General features: G+C 28.3%; 6 protein-coding genes across 6 annotated transcripts; all 6 read left to right on the top strand.

Annotated features, from left to right (window-relative positions):
* Positions 1-20: 20 nt before the first annotated feature.
* Positions 21-1,979, top strand: GO595_006586 (uncharacterized protein; the record flags this gene model as incomplete). Its single annotated transcript, XM_067919955.1, has 1 exon — positions 21-1,979. One exon carries the CDS (start codon positions 21-23, stop codon positions 1,977-1,979), a length of 1,959 nt encoding a protein of 652 aa, XP_067773464.1.
* A 2,259-nt stretch (positions 1,980-4,238) lies between these two features.
* On the top strand, positions 4,239-4,820 carry GO595_006585 (uncharacterized protein; the record flags this gene model as incomplete). The annotated part of the gene is made up of 1 exon (XM_067919954.1): positions 4,239-4,820. The coding sequence occupies one exon, from the start codon at positions 4,239-4,241 to the stop codon at positions 4,818-4,820; it is 582 nt and encodes a 193-aa protein (XP_067773463.1).
* Positions 4,821-5,490: 670 nt separating this feature from the next.
* GO595_006584 (uncharacterized protein) lies at positions 5,491-6,480 on the top strand (the record flags this gene model as incomplete). The annotated part of the gene is made up of 1 exon (XM_067919953.1): positions 5,491-6,480. One exon carries the CDS (start codon positions 5,491-5,493, stop codon positions 6,478-6,480), a length of 990 nt encoding a protein of 329 aa, XP_067773462.1.
* A 445-nt stretch (positions 6,481-6,925) lies between these two features.
* Positions 6,926-8,107, top strand: GO595_006583 (MOZ/SAS family protein; the record flags this gene model as incomplete). Its single annotated transcript, XM_067919952.1, has 1 exon — positions 6,926-8,107. One exon carries the CDS (start codon positions 6,926-6,928, stop codon positions 8,105-8,107), a length of 1,182 nt encoding a protein of 393 aa, XP_067773461.1.
* A 152-nt stretch (positions 8,108-8,259) lies between these two features.
* On the top strand, positions 8,260-8,634 carry GO595_006582 (Prefoldin subunit 4; the record flags this gene model as incomplete). The annotated part of the gene is made up of 1 exon (XM_067919950.1): positions 8,260-8,634. The coding sequence occupies one exon, from the start codon at positions 8,260-8,262 to the stop codon at positions 8,632-8,634; it is 375 nt and encodes a 124-aa protein (XP_067773460.1).
* Positions 8,635-10,286: 1,652 nt separating this feature from the next.
* GO595_006581 (cytoplasmic heat shock protein 70) lies at positions 10,287-11,465 on the top strand (the record flags this gene model as incomplete). Its single annotated transcript, XM_067919949.1, has 1 exon — positions 10,287-11,465. The coding sequence occupies one exon, from the start codon at positions 10,287-10,289 to the stop codon at positions 11,463-11,465; it is 1,179 nt and encodes a 392-aa protein (XP_067773459.1).
* Between the last annotated feature and the right edge of the window lie 9,428 nt (positions 11,466-20,893).

The following is a 20,893-nucleotide window of genomic DNA, read 5'->3' as shown; positions in this document are numbered from 1 at the left end:
TTCTCAATTCAAAGATTCATATGCCACCAAAGAAAAAGAGGCAAAGGATCAACTTAAATAAGGATGCTGTTGTAACTACAACCCCACCAGAACCTGTACCAAAAGAGACAACACCAGCCCCAGTACCAGCTCCAGTACCAGCTCCAGTACCAGAACCAATTCAAGATCCTGCCCCAAAACAACCACAATCAGAAACTCAATCACAACCTGAACAGCCAAAGTCAGGACTACGCAAAAGGAAACCAGCACGTCAAACTGTTTCTTCAGCTATGAAGAATAACTCTACAGCTGCAAGTGTTGTTTCACTTCTCAATGATCCGCCCAAAAAAGAACTTGACGACACTGATTACATTCCTGATATTGATATTATCTCCACTAGTGGAAATACGTTTTCAGATTATTTACAATCAGAGCCATCCTCATCTTCTGGCTTTTATACTTCCACTTCATCCATTCATCACCACTCTATATTTGGTGATGATGATGACAAAATTCCATATTATCTCAATCCTAATTATGATCTTTCTAAAATCAAAGAGAAAGAAAGAATCAGACTCATGAATAAGAATAGTGCTCGTACCAATATCTCATACTTTAACAAAAGAATGCAAGAACGTGAAAAACAATTTAAGGAAACTTTCAAAAAATCAGAAGTAACAACGGACATCAAGAAAACAATCGATACAACACGTACCGAGAAAGAGTTTGAGAAAGCTCTTAAAGGTATATCTAGTGATGTTAATAGAATGGCGTTTGGATTTGCACTTAAACAATGCGACTTTTCTGCTCTTCCAGAACGCACAGCTTCATTTGATCCCAAGCTTGGGGGTCTCAATGATATTTTTTATTTAAACGATGAAGAAGCACTCGAGCGAATCTCAGGAAAACACAGCGAAGTAACGCTCTCAAAAATGAGAGACGAATTGAATGCCACTTTTGATGTAGACTTAACGGATTCCGAAACACCGATCAACTTTGCAGATGATGTTTTGTTGTTATACACATCAGCAATTAATCAAAACCAACAAAATTTCATAATCAACTTATCAAATCCTGATACATTTAATGCAATCATAAGAATCACACAATTTTTTGCTTTAGGATTACGTGCTACTCCATATGAATTATTTAATGCAATTAATAATTCTATTTCAAATGATGCAAAAGAAAGATCTGGAATATTAAGTACTTTTGGATTATCAATCTCTGATACTACATCATCAAAATCAACTACACCTATTTTAACAATTGTAAAAATTGTTATAAATCTTATATCAAAAGGTCAATGTTCACCACTATTACGTTATATGAGTACCAAACTATCATTAAAGCGAAGATTTTACTTCGAAGATTCGCCATTTTACAGCTTTGAAAATTGTATGGAGATGTCAAAAGCCGTTGAAAAAATTGAATGCGCGAATATCGTCGGTGAATTTCCTTTTTCAAAAGTGCCATTAACCTTCAAGGCAATATCATCTCAACAAATGTCAATTCGATTATCAAATTTAGTCAGTAATTATATCTCCACGACAAGAAACAGCATGTTGATGAAGACGGAACCAAAGATAGAACCTGTTGCTGATCTCATTAATGCGTACAACTACACATTTTTAATAAACAAAAACGGCGAGCTATCGTCGGCCGATACGCTTTGGGAGATTTACGAATACATTGCGGAGCACCCCGTGGGGCACCCCATGTATGGTAAATTCAAAGAAATCGTTAAATCACCTGAAACTACTAAAGGATTTACAACGTCTGTAAAAGCTTTAAGAGCTACTGTAAAGGCATTAAATGAAAATATATTGCCTTATGTAATATTGTTTACAGTAGGAATGCCAAACTCGATAAAAGGTTTAAATGAGCCAGCGTTCATAGGTAACCCGTCAGCATGTCTAAGAATTGCACATGCATTGATACCGCTGAAATATTTGAAGCTTAATATTGATTACCAATTATTGAATAAAGGTAAGAAATGAAAATAAAATTTAAATTTAAATTTTTCACTAATGTTTGTAAGCGATGCCATGTCATATCTGAAAGTAATTTGCTTCTGTGACAAAGAGATTTGATGAATTTATCCAGAGAGCATAAGCATTTTTAGCATTGTTGTCAATTCATTTTTGTTTTAATACTTATTCAACAAGTTCAATATATCCTGATCCAGATGAAAATACCAATACACAATGTGGAAATGATTTATCTTTAAGAAAATATTCAGCTAAAAGAATGTTTCCAATATTTGCTGCTTCATTAACAATATCATCATTGGTTTTCATTTCTTCTTTAAGTAGAAATTTAGTAAGGCTCTTACAAAATCAAAGACTTTAATCCTTATCTTGGAATAGATTGGGTTGATTGGACTGCTTTAAAAGATATTATTGTTTTATTCCTCAGTTTACATTTGTTTGATGAGCTCCTTTCGTATCTTTTTTTGTAAAACAAATCTCTTTTCACAATAAACAATTTAACAAAAAATAAAATTTATTATCACATTTTAACATACTAAAGACTAAAATTAAAGTTGGTAGAAAATAACGAGGTGCCGTTGAACCATACTAAAAATGATTCACATCAAGAACATACTATATTTTATTGTTTATTTATCTTATTTACATTTGCTCAATGAATTTCTCTTCCTTGAAATCATCTGCAAAAGGATCTTCTTCAATATTTGAAATAGATATTCCTGTTGTGAATGTGTTTGTAGTTTGGTTATTATCATTTTGTTGTTCTGAAATTTCGTTTTCATTGATTTCTTCTTTTTTATTTTTAATTCGAATAAATAATATAATTAGTAATGAAATTATAATAATGACAATAACAATAACACAAACGATTATGAATAAATGTAAAGAAGTTCGAATAATAAATATAATAAGTTGAATAAATAATAACTGTGTAATCATAATATATAAATTCTGTTTCAATGTAAACATTCGATGAATTAATTGTAACTAGAGAAAGCGATTTTGTTTGTATTTCATAATATGTAAATGAATGCGTGAATGATAATGTTATCGTTAATAGATATGAGAAAGATTTCGTTAAATCATTTTGAAAAGATTCAGTAAATGTATTTGATTTTGAATATGTATTACTACAACTGAATGTCTTTCACTTGAAATATGTGTTTGACTGAGAATATGTGTTACTTCAACTGAATGTATGTGATGCTGATAATGAAAGTGTTGGAATTGGTTTGCAGTTTCCTTCTGCATATGTATTGCTAACATTTAATTCTCCAAACTTACTTCCGTTATATGCTGGATATGTTATAACTGTTGTTGTAACATTATAAAATGCATTATGACTAGTAAATGGTTCGATTTATTAAAAATGTAATTAATGATATCCAAATAAATATCTTTGAGAATATCAAAAATAATATTAGAAAATATCAAAAAATTTCACAACGTACTTAAACAAAGAGAATATTTTACACGTTTTTATTAAATTATAAGAAATTGCTATCATAATAATTAAAGCATAAGCAATTGATCTAATTAAATATGTTGTAATAATTCCATTCGGCATTCATTAGTGTAAGCCAACTCAATTTCATATGAAATAGACTCACCCATTACACTTTTTAAATAGAAATTGATAGGAAAGTCAAATAAATTTTTGCCACGCATATTTTTTGAGAGTTAATTTTTGCCACCACTTTAATCATGATATTTTTTGCTATTTTATTCAGTAATATTTATTGCAATACACTCGAAATTTCTGGTGTTTATACCGTTAAAAGAGAAGACTATGCACAATATGCAAATACAACCACAAAAGTTATTATTGGATCAGGTGTTAGAATAATTGGGCTTAGCGCTTTTAATAGATGGTACTATTTAGCTGAAATCGATCTTGGAGAAAGTATTTCTGAAATTGATAGTAGTGCCTTTAGATATTGTTGGAGTTTAACCAAAATAGTTATTCCAAATTCAGTAAGAAATATTGGTTCACATGCATTTCGTAATTGTACAAGTCTTAAAAAGGTTCAGATAAAAGGATCATGGTCCAAAAATATTAAAAGTTATTGTTTTTGCTATTGTATTAGCCTCAAATCAATTAATTTAGACGATGTAGTAAGTATTGGATCATATTCATTTTGCAATTGTACATCACTTCCTAAAATTTCTTTTGGTATGTATACAAGGTCTATATCAGAAGGAATTTGTTTCGGCTGTCGTAATTTAAAAAGTGTTTTCGGACTTAGTTATTCAACGATATATGAATCTATGTTTGAATTATGTACATCATTAGTTTCTATCGAAATAAATTCTGTTTACACTATCGAAGCTCGTGCATTTGCACGATGTACTTCATTGAGATGTATTTATTATGAAGGTGAATCAGAGCCTGATATCAACGATGAAGCATTTGATGTTGAAAATAATATAACAGTTATAGTGAAAGAAACATATGAAAACAAAAAATTTGGTAATTTACCTATAGCAACATATACCGAAGAATGTGGAAATATTAATGGTAAAACTTCCGGAAATGATGACGAAAAGAATAGTAATACAGGTGAAATAGTAGGTGGTATAGTTGGCAGTATTGGACTTGTTCTTCTTGTGGGAGTATTATCATGTTGTCATGATCATCTTTGTAAATGTTTTAGGTGTTGTGTAGAATGCACATGTTGTGATGTTGGTTCGTCAACCTCTGAACGGGGAAAGATGACGCCATTTGAAATAGAAATGTTCCCACTTGAAAAGAAAATCAAGTCAGTATTACCACCGGGTATTAAAGCAGAACAAATACCATATCAAAATCCTTTTGGAATAGGTTATGAAACTTCTATTTATCAAAAATAAATAAAAATCCTAATGGTAAAAAAAATTATTCTAACTTAGTTAAAATTTGATAGAATAAGTTGATTGTTACTTAGTGGGAAACTCTTAATATTTATGTTAATATTATGATGTGATTTTTCCTCCTTTTGTTGAAAAGCTATCATGAAAAAGTCTATCAGTTTAATGTTCTGTAAAAAGACACCCTTTCTAGTTTTTGAGGAAAAAGAAAATAGAATTTGAATAAAGACAACATAACATGCAATTATAGCATTAAAAATTTAAAGAAAAATGAATAAGGTTTAAAGAAATGATCATTAGTTGCCGTTTATTTATCTTTGGCACTTTTTCGATATATCGTTAGTTGTAATCATTAAAAATGGAGGTAGAAGTAAAATTGGAAGAAGATCCATTTTATAAATGGGTATTCAACAATCATTGGGTTTCTCCATTTTTGATATGCGATTATCGAAAAGAACCTAATTCCACAGAAAATCGACAATTAAAAATTAAACAGTATATTGAGGAACTTACTGATTTTTACGAATGCCGCTTGAAACTTGCTGATCCAGAAAAACCTAATTTTAGAAAATTTCCTAGATCAATGCTATCTTCTTCTTTGTATTTAGGATATGTTCATTTTTTCCTTCAAAGTAAACTATATAAAACACGATGCCAAGCTCATAAAATATCCATGGAACGTGCTAAAAGTCTTATAAGCGCTCTTCATTTATTACTTGTTTCAGAAATCAACATTTTTATAATTCTTGATACTGCAGAACTTTTCCGTTTCTTTCTTAATGACACGGAAAAGTGTATTAGGCTTGCTAGCAAAGACTCTGATATTGTTAATCAAATATCAAAAGAAGATCTTATTCTCGACGAAACTAATAGTCAAAATTCGATCCTAAACCAAGTTTTAGCCGGGATGAATCCTAGTTTTGATCGTAAGTCTTTTATTATCTCGGAACATCCACTTCAAGAGAAATTTGAGCAACTTTTTTTTAACGAAAACTTTCACTTTAAACCTGAAATCGATGGTCTTTTTTCCAATCTTCAGAATCCACAGATTTTCACAGATCAAAGACTTGATCTCCTTCAGAACATGCTTGATTTCTTTAATTTAAAAGACTCATCAAGCGTTTCAATTTTTTCTTTTATTTTTGATCGTGCTGTTTTTTCATATGGCATTTCACTAAACCAAGATTTTTTCTGGTCAAAAGTTGAATGTTGTTTTCGTGGTAATGCAAACCGTGTTAACATTAATCAAGTGGGAGCAAGCAAAGAGTTCCTACCTCCACATGATGGAAATGATTCTATAAAAGAAATCATCGCAAAAAGTGAGAGACTAACAAACGCTGCACATGAACTAACAACTTCAGCTTTCTTATATTCACCATTTGATATTCTAGCTGTAATACATAGAGTACTAGGAGAAATAAGAACATTTGCATGCGAAGTATCAAAAAGTGATGACGCACTGGCTTTTGATACTATTTTCGGATTATTCATTATGACATTGATATCAAGTGATTTGCCAAATCAAGAACAAGTTTTCAAGTTTGCTCTTGATTTCACTCCATTAGAGGGATTATCTGCTTCTTTAGAGTATGCAAGGGCAACTGTGTCTGCTGCATTGATGTTATGTAATTCAATAATGGAGAAATTAAATACTAATAAATAAAAATAAATGTGTTTTGTGATTTTATTAAAACATTTATTGATTAGGTTACCATTCTATTTGGAAAATGATATAAATTTGTTCAATAAATCGAATGAATTAAGTAAGTATTAAAAATTTAAACCCTTCGTATCGGTGGTTGTGGTTCAAATTTCATTTTTATTCATTATATATAATTGCAATGAAAATCTTATGTCAGGGGCTGTAGCATAATGGCATTGCGTGAGACTCCAGATCTCAAGGTTGGGGGTTCGAGTCCCTTCGGCCTCAAAGTTTTTTTGTTTTTAAAAACACTTGAGATTAAAACCATATTTTATCATGATCAAATAATTTTAACCCTAATTATTACTGAGGAAATATCTCCATCTCTTTATATTTTTTTAATCTAGATTGAGCAAATTAAAATTCCCTCTTGCTGAAGATTTGGTAAAAGTAAACGGCCATAAAAATGCTCGCAAATCCTTTCAAACTGAAAGACATTGTCTCTTGCTTTTGCGAAGAGATTGGCGAGCAACTTGAAGCTACAATTTATGATTTTAATGAAGATAAAACTCTTGCATATATTCATTTTCTTCATCAAGACAAAAGACTGGATCGATGGATTGATATAAATAAAATAAAACCATTTACTGGTCGTCATTCCCTTAGATGGATAGATAAAGAAGATTCTGAAGAAGAACCAAATGCAGATGCTTTTGTTCAAAAATTTGAAGACCTTCATAAACAAGTAACAAGAATCAGAAATATAGATCAAATAACAATTGGAGCATACACAATTCGAACTTGGTATTATTCACCTTATCCAATTTCTATTGCCAAAGCGTCTCATTTGTATATTTGTGAAAATTGTTTTAGATATTTCACAACAAAGGAAGAACTGGAACATCACATGATAGAAAAGAAGGAAACGCGACCTCCAGGAAGAGAAATTTATAGAAAAGGGAATATTTCAATTTTCGAATTCCAAGGATTTAGACAAAAGTTAACATGTCAATGCCTATGCTTACTTTCCAAATTGTTTTTAGACCACAAAACACTTTTTTATGATGTTGAAGGTTTTGTTTTTTATGCACTTTGTGAGTGTGATCAAAATGGTGCACACATTGCAGCCTATTTTTCAAGAGAAATTGTTAGCGATCAAGGAAACATCTTGGCGTGTATTGTTGTTTTGCCACCATACCAGAAAAAAGGATACGGGCAATTCCTCATTGCGCTGAGTTATGAAATTGCGCGACGATCAAAAAAAGTAGGGGGCCCTGAACGACCGTTAAGTGATTTAGGAAAAATTGCTTTTCGTTCTTATTGGAAAAAATCGATATTAGAACTATTTCGTGCACGAGATATTCAGTCTTTACACGAAATAGTTCAATGCACATCCATTGCAAAACAAGATATTATTGAAGTTCTCAAAGAAATGGATTGTGTAACCAAAATAAGAGGAGAATATGAGCTCAGAGTTAACCCAGAGAAGCTTTCATATGCTATTGCACAATATGAGCAACGTTCAAATGGAAACAGACCAGCGTTTGATCCTAATTATCTTATTTGGCTTCCTGAAGATGAGGCTAATAACATTCTTACAACTAACTCAATGGAAGATACAACAGAAGTACCAGAACCTTCCTCATAATTTTTGTAATTTTCATAAAATTGTTTTTAATAAAGAGCTTTTTATATGTATGCTTTTGATTTGTTTGGAAAAACAATTTCATTTACTTTATAATTTTTGAAGAAGTGATGTTCTAAAGTAAACGGTCGCTTCATTTAACCTTTCAGTTATAAATGGCCCAAATCGAAGTACTTGCAGCAGACCAGGAAAAGATAAATAGGTTTGGAAATCTTAATTCCCAATGCATTGCCCTTAAAATGGAACTTGAAGCACTTGAGAAAAAAAAGGAATCTTACCAAAATTCTAATGATGATCTTGAAGAAGCTCAAATGATGGAAACATTTGATAAAGCACCATACCAAGTCGGAAGTGCTTTTGTGGTGCTTCCTATTGACACAGCTATAGAAGAAGTCGACCATGATAAGGGAATAATCGAACAAAAAATATCTCAAATTAAGGCGCAAATTGATGAAAGAGAGTCAGAAATGAGTACTCTCCGCACAGCTCTCTATGCCAAATTCGGTCGTGAAAACATTAATTTAGGTTAAACAATTTTATGAATATTTCATTACTTTTTTATGTTTATTCCTCTGCTAAATAAATCTCTAAGGATTAAATCAACAAAAAAATTGTAATAAATCCTTTTTCAACTCGGATATTATATAATAATTTCCAAGTGATTTTGGAAAGATTAATGCTGTTCACACAAATGGACATTTTCAAGATTCCGATCAGCAACTGCAGATTTCCTGTGTTCATTAAGCGAAAATTATTTGATAAAAATAATAAAAACATTAATAGCAGAACAAAAATACTGGATAATCACTAATGAAACATTATCTTCATTAATAAATGAACATATTTCATGAGGTGATAGTTTTATTATTTGATAAAAATCAAAATTAATTTTTTTTTTGATGGTATTTCTTGAAGTTTTTCTATTTCACCGTTTCGAATTATTTTTGCATTTTCTTTTGGATAATAAACATTTGAAAATAAAACTTGTGAGCTATTCTGTTGAATATGAAAATCTCATTTAAGTTGGAATTTTTCAAGTTTTCGACTTAACAATAACAAATTTCATTACCAGATACCAATAACTTTTTTCAGATTTTTCCTCCATTTAAAACCTGATCCAATCCGATGTGAGATAAAAAATATCAGGTGATCTTCCATAAAACCTATAGTTTTAATAACAAAACTAATACCATTTCATAGAACTTATATGGTTAACAACCAATTTCATATTTTGCTTTTCTATTCTTGTTTCCAAGAGAAAAATTAAAACATTGTACGTTAAAAATACGTTATTTGGAGCCGAATAATAAAAGTGCATTTTGATAATGTTTCAAATATCTAAATTAGGAAATGAAAAATGAGAAGGTTTCAATGCATACATTTAATGACAGACGTTAAAAACACTCAAGAACATCAAGGAGATTTCCAAGAAATTCACGAGCTGGCGGATTTTTATGAAAATTTTATCCATTAAAAAGTTGATACAAAAAAAATCAATACTTTTGTTAACTACTATTCTAATCTGAGATAATGCGATTGATTCGATTCTTGAATTACTATACAAATAATTTTCCAAAATTCAGATTTTTCAATCCAAAACTCTTTACAATACTCTTTACTCAATTCCCCCAAAATAAAACGTGCATTTTAGGGAGGTTCAAACTTGAACCACTCCTCTATTCATCTTTAATCAAAGATTCAATTGAATATTTCATCCGAAGAAATCATACTCATAGATAGGCACAAAAACGACTATGATCCCAATGCTTTAACTATTTATCCACCAGGCTCTGTCGAATATCTTCTTTCAAATGATCTCTTGAATGAATTCCAACAATATCTCAATAATCACCCAACATTTGATTTACACAAACCCCTTTCTCTCAAACCTATTTCACCTCCCTTGAACATGTTCTTGGTCTCCAACTTATTAAATCCTCGTGGATTTAATATCTATCTAAATTGTGAAATTTCACTTCTTGACTTGATCTGTTTCTATAGTTCTCTTAATTGTTTCAAATACACCAGGCAAAAAAAAAAAAATCATGTAAAGTATTCAAAAACCACTTTTACAATCGTTTGATGATCGTGAATTTCACTTTTTGAGTATGTTTTCATTGTCTCCAAAGGTAACACTTGGCATATTTTGTTGTTTTGGCATGTTTTATTATTTTTTTTTTGCATGCAATCAAAGAAGTGCACAGCTATTGGAATAGATCTTGGTACCACATATACGAGTGCTGCTTATAGAAACAACGGAAATAGAGTCGAGAATATAATGTTTATTGGTAAATACACAATCCCTTCAATAGTTTCTTATACAAATGATGAAGTATTTGTTGGCGATCCTGCAAAAGATATCGCGCCTCTAAATCCCGAACATACATTTTTTGATATTAAGCGCTTGATTGGTCTTCAATACTCAAATATTGCAAATCAAGAAGTTCTTCATACTTGGCCATTTAAGGTAAAGCCAGATCCACATGATCGTCCCGTCATTAAATTTGAAACCACAGATTTATATCCAGAACAAATTTTAGCGCAAATCTTAAAGAAAGTAAAAGAAACTGCTGAAGAAAATCTTCAACAAGAAGTTGTTGATGCGGTTATTACAGTTCCAGCATCATTTAATATTGATCAACGTCAAGCCACAAAAGATGCATGTAAACTTGCAGGTTTAAATGTCCTCCGAATAGTCGATGACCCAATGGTCGCAGCTGTTGCATATTACTACAACAACAAGCCATCAGGAAAGCAACATGTTCTCGTATATGATTTTGGTGGTGGCACATTTGAAGTTTCAATTCTTGCAGTCGAAGACAATTGTTACAAAATGTTAGCGACATGTGGTAATATGCATCTTGGTGGTCAAGATTTAGATAACAACATGGTTCAGCATTTCATCAAAATCTTCAACGAAAAATATCATTGCGACATCAGTAACGATTTACGAGCGAGAAGTATATTAAAGAGTGAATGCGAAAAGGGAAAAATTAATTTATCGCAACTGAACAAAACCGATTTGTATTGTCCAAATCTTTATCAAGAAATTGATTTCAGGGAGTATATAACACGCCAAGAATTCGAAGAAATTAATAAGGATCTATTTGAAACTACATTAACCACAATTAAAAATCTCATTAATGAAAGTAATATGAAACCTGAAGACATTGATGATATTATCCTTGTTGGTGGTTCATCCAAAATCCCATATGTACGTGAAATGCTTAAAGACTTCTTTGGAAAGGAACCACTTCGAGGCATTGATCCAGAAACAGAAGTTGCACAAGGTGCTGCACTTATAGCAGCAAGTCTTACGAATCCCGATGAAAAAGAAATTATACGAGATGTAATAAATTAAATTTCTTCCTACAAATGTTACTCCTTTGCTTTTCGCTTCGTGGTTTGGTTTTTTGCAGGTGGTGAAATATCTTTGTGTAAAGTGGTTGCAGAAAGGTATCCCAACGATAGAATCGAATGAATGAAAAAACATCGGATTTATATTCAAAAACTGAAGTGTTTGGGAAACCTTTCTGTAACCACTTTTAAATGATGCTGATGTAATGTTGTGGACAGGAAATCCTTTGGATCATGAAAGGAAAAATAGAAAAATCGAAATAGTAAAATATTTAGAAGAAATTCAAAAAAAAAAAAAAAAAATGAAGCTTGTTCTAGATTGTTTAAATTATAACCTAATAAATCACGATTCTTGGGCCATGATTTTTTTTTCGACATGGGAAAACATAGAAAAAAGGTTCGAGCGAACTTATTGAAAATTTTGTTTTTTCTGGGCTATTTCAACTATATTTACTGATTGAGCTACAAGTTAAAAAATGATATAACCAAAATTTCCAAGAAATAAAAAGTATTCGCTTTTTATTTCATTAATGCGTTAGCTAAATTTTTAAAATTAAATATTCTAAAAACATATCAGATTTAGAAATTAAGTTTCATGTTTTCTATCAAACATAAAATAAAAAAAACGTATAATTCTATTTACATACAAATCATATAAATCCATTTCCTCTTTGCGTGTTTGGTGGCGGAAGAGAGCTACGAAGTGAATTTGAAGAAGATGTTAAAGTAATTTGAAAGGTGCTTGAGCTTGAGGGGATGTGAGGCGTGTTAAAGTTATTGTTAATTGGATTTTGATAGTTCATTGGTCTTGAATATGTGTTATTGTATTGTGCAGGTTGATATGGAAGATTTTGACTGAACTGAAAGCCTGATGAGTTCTGCCTTAATCCTACTTGATTACCATTAATGTTAATGCTCGTATAATTATAATTGTTATTATTATTACAATTATTATTAAAATTATGAACTTGTTGAGGCTCAACAAGGGGATACCTAAAATTTGGGTTGAGCTGTATAGATGAAATTGTAGCTTTTATTGAAAGTTTTACAATTTCCGTTTTGAAATCTAAGCTATTTAATAAGGGGAAAATAAACTCAGATGGGGCATTATATGGAAGACGTGAAAGTTTCATTTGAGCACAAGCAAGAATTCTTTCATTTGTCCAAAGGCTTCCTTTGAAATAGCCTTGATCAAAGTTTGGTAAGCTCAAAATCATTCTTGATGCAACTCCTAAGTACACAGTTCCACAGGGAATTAATTTTTTTGACGTTACGGCCTTATCTTGTTGTATGCCATCAGCAGTAAATACGAACCATACGGGCGAATTAAAGTTTTGAAAATGAGAGGAAAACATTGCTTGCTCGACGAGTAGATCGAATATATAAGTGCCTCCGCTTGGTCCTGGGATTGGTCCTGCCCTCATTTGATTTCCCAAACACACGGCAACACAAAATTTCAAAAACAACTCAAATAACCACCGGATTTTTTGTTTTCGAACGTCAGCGGTTAATTTGAGTAAAAGCGGCAAAAATACAACATAAACCATTCATTCAGTTGATGATGTCATTATGAAAAAAGACATGGATTTAATCTTAAAATAAACCAAAAATATATTGGTTATCTTTAAATATAAAATTAATATAAAAGACTCATTGGGCTCAAAAAATATTATTTCTTATACCCCAAATTAAGCTCCAATCGAGATCGAAGAACAAAAAGCACTAAACAAACCCAGTGAAATCAGAATTTTATTTTCGGTTATTTAAATGGCTTCGTGCAATAAACACCATCTTACTTCCAACTGAATCTATGTTATATATTAATGGGTTTAATAGAAATCTTAAAGAAAAATTTTAAATAAGAATACTATATAATGCTCAAAAAATATTAATGAATAAAACTTAAAATATGGATATTATAAATTTATATTTAATACTAAATTATATGATATATTAAAGGAAACCTCATAATGTAAATTTACATTACAAAATACACAAAATTCATTAAAATTTGTATTTTTATTGATAATTATATTTGTGAAATAAATTTTTCTTCTTTGAAATCTTCAGCAAATGGATCTTCTTCAATGTTTGTGATACTGATTCCAGTTGTAAATGTATTGGTTGTTTCGTTTTCATTTTCTTCTGAATTAACATTTTCATGAATTTCTCCTTTCTTGTTTCGAACATGTTTTAATAATATGATAAGTAATGCGATGATAATAATAACAATAACTAGAACACAAACAGAAATGATAATAATTGTTGTTTTATTATCATTGTTTTGATTATCACTGTTATCAGTAAAAAACATTGTAAAGAAATTGGAATAATAATTACAATAAGTCGAATAAATAACAATTGTGTAATTGTAATAAATAAATTCTGTTTCAATATATGAAAATGTCGAATTACTTATATATAATGAAAATGATTTCGTTTTTGTTTCATGAATGGTTAATGAATGTGTAATTGATAATGTAACTGTTAATGTATATGAAAATGATAATGATAATAAAATATCACTTTGAAGTGATGCAGTAAATGTATTTAAATTAGAAAATGTATTCGATTGACTAAATGAATATAATGCTGAGATTGAAATTGAATCTGAATGTGCATATGAATTTGATCTTGTAAATGTATTCGATTGACTAAATGAATGTATCGGAAGTGGTTCGCATTTCCCTTCTGTGTTGTCTTTATCAACATCTAAATTTCCAAATTTACTTCCTACATATGTTGAATATGTGATAACACTTGTAAAAACATTAGAAAATGCATTTACTCCAATTTCTGGTTCTGAATCTCCATAATAATAAATGCATTGAAGATTATAACAATTACCAAATGCTGAACCTCCAATATCTCTTATTCCATGTCCAAGTGTTAATAATGTTAAATTAGAACATAATGCAAATGCATAACTCCCAATTGTTGTAACTGAATTTGGAATTGTAATGTTTTTTGATTGTTGAACACAATGAAAATGCTCTACCACCAATTTCTATAACATTTTCTCCAAAAATAATCGTTTCTAAATTAGAACATGACGAAAGCACATTAATTCCAATATTTGTGACTGAGTTACCAAAATTAACTGAAACAACTGAAGGCCATCCTGAAAATGCACTGCTTGGAATTGAATAAATATTTTCACTGATAATTATGATTTTCGTGATATTTTGATATTTATCAATATCTTCAAATTCATTTGAATTCATGATTGAAAGTATTGAATCATCTTCATGAAATATTTCAAAAGAATTTGTGAAAAACAGAACAAAAATTAAAATAAAAACTTTTTCAACTTTTTCTTTCATTTTCACTTCACATTTGGGCAAACATTTTTTCTGAGCTCTAACTGTGTTTTTCTGAAGAAATTTGATGTAAACCGCTATAAACATCATTGAAAAAATGAATGGTAGATGAAGTATAATATTGAATTTGACTGGTTTTTCTTTTTTGTAGTTATGCACAAAAGAATGGCACTGAGAATCCCAAATCCCTAAGAGTATTTTCTCAAGATGTTTGGATAAGGATTTCCTATATGAATTGCTTTTAATTTGTATGCTTGCTTCATATACTTTTTTGAATGTGATGATAAAATCTGTAAGTAAAAATTGTAGTATAGCATTAAAAACATGACGTATTATTGATGTACACTTGCTGTTAAGCATCAAATTTGAAATTAAATGACTTTTAGCTTTGATCAAATTATTGTTAAATTTCTTCAAATTTTTGGTAATAATTTTGGAAACAAGTATTTCCACTTTATGCAGATGGTGGTGTTCTTCCTTGTTGGTGTTATTGTTCACATATAGTATATTTTTGTGGATCAAAAATGGTGTAATAGGCATTATTTCAGTTATAAATCGCTTCACTGGGACACAAACGAACAGTATTTTCAGGACTTGCATGTTTCAACTTGTAATATTCTTCAAGCCCCTTACTAAATACACATCGGTCAACACAAAAGTTTAAAATTTCACGGTTAAACTATAAAAAAATTGTTACCTTATCGAGATTTTTCAATCTAACATTGAAACATTTGAATTGATGTTAAACAACAAAAACAATGAAGAAACTTCTTTAAATCCTTATGATAACACTTTTAAATAATTTGATGAATATATGTTATAGAGCTAAATCTGTTCTTTAAAATGGTATGTCTGTATGTTTATTTGAATCATTTCATTCTTAAAAAACATGTGATTTTCTAATAATTAAACATCAATTGTTTATTAATGTGAGATAATTGTATATATATGTATAAACTTACTTTTGTAACATTATAAAAAACAAAATTTGGCCAATACATTAAATAAGCATATATAACAAATATAATTCTATATAAAATTAATAGGGAATCTTAATAGAAGTTTTTTAATGCATCCAACAATTGACGAGTAAAAGAATTAAAGCACTCCATTATTATAAGGAGTTGTTGATGAGGAAATTGAAATTACGGAATCCGAAGCTTTTTGATCATCATTGATGGTATACTGTTTGTTTATATGAATCATTGTAATCTTAAAAATATGTGATTTTTCTGAATGTATAAATCAAATTCATAAATTAAGATAACAAGCAACCAACTTTACCTTATGATTGATGATTAACATAACTAACACAATTTCTTCAAAAATTTTTCAAAAAAAAAGATAAATTCATCAAAAAACAAAACAACACTTGTCACCTCAATATTTAATTTTATCTAAAATAACAAATTATTATCAAAATTTTATTATTACACAGTTTTCTTCATAGCCAATTGTCTTCATCTTCTTTCACAATATCTTCAACTAAACTATTTACTTCTTCGATTTGCTTTGTACTTGACGTTGTCGTATCCTTAAATTGTAACTTTGAATTCGATTTTTCTTTCTTGTTATTACTTTTCACTAAAAATATAACAATTCCAATAATGATCAAAACAAATGCAAATGATCCGCAAATAATTCCAATCAAAACATTTGTCGTAATTCCATTTGGTGAATTTTCGTCGGAAGTGTAAAACATTGTAAAGAAATTGGAATAATAATTACAATAAGTCGAATAAATAACAATTGTATAATTGTAATAAATAAATTCTGTTTCAATATATGAAAATGTCGAATTACTTATATATAATGAAAATGATTTCGTTTTTGTTTCATGAATGGTTAATGAATGTGTAATTGATAATGTAATTGTTAATGTGTATGAAAATGATAATGAAATATCACTTTGAAGTGATGCATTAAATGTGTTTGATTGACCAAATGAATGTATCGGAAGTGGTTCGCATTTCCCTTCTGTGTTGTCTTTATCAACATCTAAATTTCCAAATTTACTCCCTACATATGTTGGATATGTAATAACACTTGTAAAAACATTAGAAAATGCATTTACTCCAATTTCTGGTTCTGAATCTCCATAATAATAAATGCATTGAAGATTATAACAATTACCAAATGCTGAACCTCCAATATCTCTTATTCCATGTCCAAGTGTTAATAATGTTAAATTAGAACATAATGCAAATGCATAACTCCCAATTGTTGTAACTGAATTTGGAATTGTAATGTTTTTGATTGTTGAACACAATGAAAATGCTCTACCACCAATTTCTATAACATTTTCTCCAAAAATAATCGTTTCTAAATTAGAACATGACGAAAGCACATTAATTCCAATATTTGTGACTGAGTTACCAAAATTAACTGAAACAACTGAAGGCCATCCTGAAAATGCACTGCTTGGAATTGAATAAATATTTTCACTGATAATTATGATTTTCGTGATATTTTGATATTTATCAATATCTTCAAATTCATTTGAATTCATGATTGAAAGTATTGAATCATCTTCATGAAATATTTCAAAAGAATTTGTGAAAAACAGAACAAAAATTAAAATAAAAACTTTTCCAATTTTTTCTTTTTCTTTTCTTTTCATTTTGTTGACTAAAAATTTAATTATAAAAATTATTTTACTTTTAATATATAAGAAACTCTTGAAAATAAAAAAGCTAAATGCTAGAAATCGAATTATTTTATTAAGCATAAGCATTTTCATTCCAAAAATATTTTGCGTCGAATTTGCATTATATTCTTTTTGATTAAACTCCATAAAAAATAACCCAAAATTATGCTTAGTGTATATGATTAATGATGCATATAAAGGTTGTTTGTAATTAAATATTTTTAAGTTAAAGTAAAATCGATACGCATCGTTATCTTTCTCATAATGTGAGAGCACAAAATGTGCACCTCTTATGATGTCGAGGATATGCGAAACTTTGCTTTTTTGAATTTGGAAAATATAAAATTTATCATTAAAAATCATTGAATCCGAAATTTTTGAAGAAAATTGAAATGAACAAAAGAAGTGGATAGGAAAAGCCAAGAGAAAATAATACATCTTTGCTGTGGCTTAATAATGTTGATATTTTCTCTAGGTGGGTTGGAAAATAACGGTCGCTTCAAATTCTTTCATCGTTTCAATACATTTCAAAAGATTTAAAGTTATGAAAAATTAATTCCATTTGTAACTAATGTTTTTAAAAATCAATAAAAAAATTATTTTTATAGTTTAAACATTTTTATTAACAATGCGCAGCTAGTTCAAACGCTTCTTTAATTTTATTTTCTGTCATTTTCTTCACCGCTTCAGCATGAAACTTATTTTCGACAATAGATTCCGAAGAAGTTACAATTTCCAATATTGACATTCTTTCTTCGTCTGACGAGTCCTCCAAAATATATTTATATACCTTATAAAACCCAGCAAATGTCGGCAAGAAATGCGTTTTTCTTTTTAGGAACTGAAAGCTATAAATCGTTGCCATCGATTTTATTGGGAGATACAATCTCATTAACTCTATCCATTGCGTCAAATATATTAAAATATCATAAGAATCGAAATTTGCTTGTTTATCCAACCACAAAAATATTGAGTTTTCGAACACTTCTTGTTTTTTCTCATTATTTTGTATTTTTGAGATTTGTGTATCAAGGACTTTAATATAAAAAAGAAACAAATCAAGTGAATTACTATTAATAATAATTTTTTCCGCAAATGCAATGAATTCATTATTAATTTTAGAGTTTATTGGATAATAATTAATGATTGATCTCATTATTTGAATTAGAGTTAAACAATTAGGAGAATCAAATGAAGGAACAATTTTAGTTAAATAAATGTTTGTAATTGTTTGATAAAATGTTGAATATGATTCATATGAAAATATCGAACACCAAAAGTTAGAAAATGATTCAGAAACATAATAATTCATTGATATTGTTATATATTTCTTTATTAATTGTTCAATGTTTTCTTTAAGTATATAAGTTCCAATAGATGTATCAAGCATAGATATAATATGTTCTAATAATTTATATGCGTTTGATAACATTGATGGATAACTATCAATGATTATACAATTTTCAAGAAATGGATTAAATGATTTTTTATTAAATAGTTTGGAATCAATTCTAATTAAAAGATAATTATATTGATTATAATATAATGGAATATGTGAAAATGTTTGTGTTATTGATAATATATAATTTATCATTTCTTGTGTTAATGATGTTTTAGTTATTATTAATTTAAATAATAAATAAATTTGTGGTGGGAAATTATTTAATGTTTTGATCCATTCTGATATTTGTTGGATAAAATTATTTGGTATTTGTATTGATTTATTAATAACTATCGATGTTAATATTATTATCATAATTTTCCGTTTTTCAGTTATGTTTTCGGTATCAAATTGATTCGAAATTATTTCATATATTAATGGCGATATTATTTCCATTTTATTTATAGATTTACAAAGGATATTCATATATTTCTTTTTTAATATTTTTTCTTGATAAAACATCTCAAGAAAATATTCGGGTTTTATTAAAATCGATTTAAGAAATACATTTTTTAATGGAATTTCAATACTTTGTAATGTTAATTTGTTTATTATGAAATCAATTTGATTTTCATTTAATAATTTTATGATTTTCGAAAGTGATTTTGTTGTAAATATATATTTCGTAATATCAATTTCATTTATTATTTTCTTGATGATTGAAATGTCATCATCATTAATGTTTAATTGTATTTTATCTTCTTTTGTTAATTTGTTTTTATCGAATAATGGATTAAATGGACAATAAATATCGAAATCATTTTCATTTATTTGTTTTGTATTATGTTTAAATATCATTAAATCCCAATCTTTTAATTCTTCATTACCGAATTTAATAATTTCTTCTTTTATATTAACAATTTGAATATTTTTAATATATTTTTGTATATAATTTAATTTTTTGTCATTATCCATTGTCTTAAAATTATCGTTTTCATTTTTAAGTAACTTTTTAGGAAAATATTTCGAAAGTTTTTTACATCGAATTGATTTCTTAGAAAAGAATTCATTTATTTGTTTATAAGTTAATGTTAATAGAAAATCGAGAACAATTTTTTGATTATTTTTATCTTGATGTAATAAATATCGACAAAATGAAATCATTTCATCAACTAAAAGTGTTTTTGAGTAATTTTTTAATAAGAAAATTATTGTTTGTTTTAAGTTCTTTAACATTTCGTTTATAACTTCATTAGGTTTCTTAAATAAGTTATATTTAACAATTACATTACATAATTTGGAAAATATTTTTATTTTATTTATATACTTTAAAGTTTCTATTAATTTTATTATAGTTTCATTCATTTGATCTTTATCGAAGTTATCGAAATTTTCATATATATAATCAATGATTAACTCAGGATAAAATCGAAAAGTTCTTTTACAAATTTTAACAAGAAAATCAGAATCAACTTCATCGAATGGTAAATTAAATAAGAATTTAATTGGATTATAAATAAACATATATTGTACATTATTCTTTAAGTCATTTTGTTTCGAAATTATATTTTTCGATTCAAATGATACAAATAATTTTAATTTTTCATATAATTGTGGTGATTCTATTTGATCTTCATAACCAATTAATACATTAACTCCTGTTTTAACTATTAATGAAGCATATTGTTTTAATTCATTTATACTATCATGTTTAATATATTTCGATTTAATTGTTGATAAAAAACCAAAAATTAATGAAATTATAGGAATTTCTTCATAATAAAATGATGAAATTTCTATAAGTAAAGGTATAAATGATGAAAAATGTGAAAGATCATTTAAGTTAAACTTTTGATTTAATATTATTAAAATGTTTAAATACTTTTGGAATGAAACAGAATCAAAAAAATCGATTTTTTTGATTATAAGTTGTTGTATTTTAATAACATTATTTTTATTAGTAAAATTAATTAAAGCTTTTAATGAATTATCACTAAAAACTTCATTTTTATTTAATATAAATGTCAATAGTAATGAAATAATTTTTTTAAATCCTTTTATACCAAATATATAATTAATTAAAT

This window comes from Histomonas meleagridis (genome assembly GCF_020186115.1).
Source record: "Histomonas meleagridis strain 2922-C6/04-10x chromosome Unknown contig_44, whole genome shotgun sequence".
Classification (NCBI taxonomy): Eukaryota; Parabasalia; order Tritrichomonadida; family Dientamoebidae; genus Histomonas; species Histomonas meleagridis.
The sequence above is the reverse complement of the archived record's forward strand: the minus strand, read 5'-3'. Positions and strand labels throughout refer to the sequence as shown.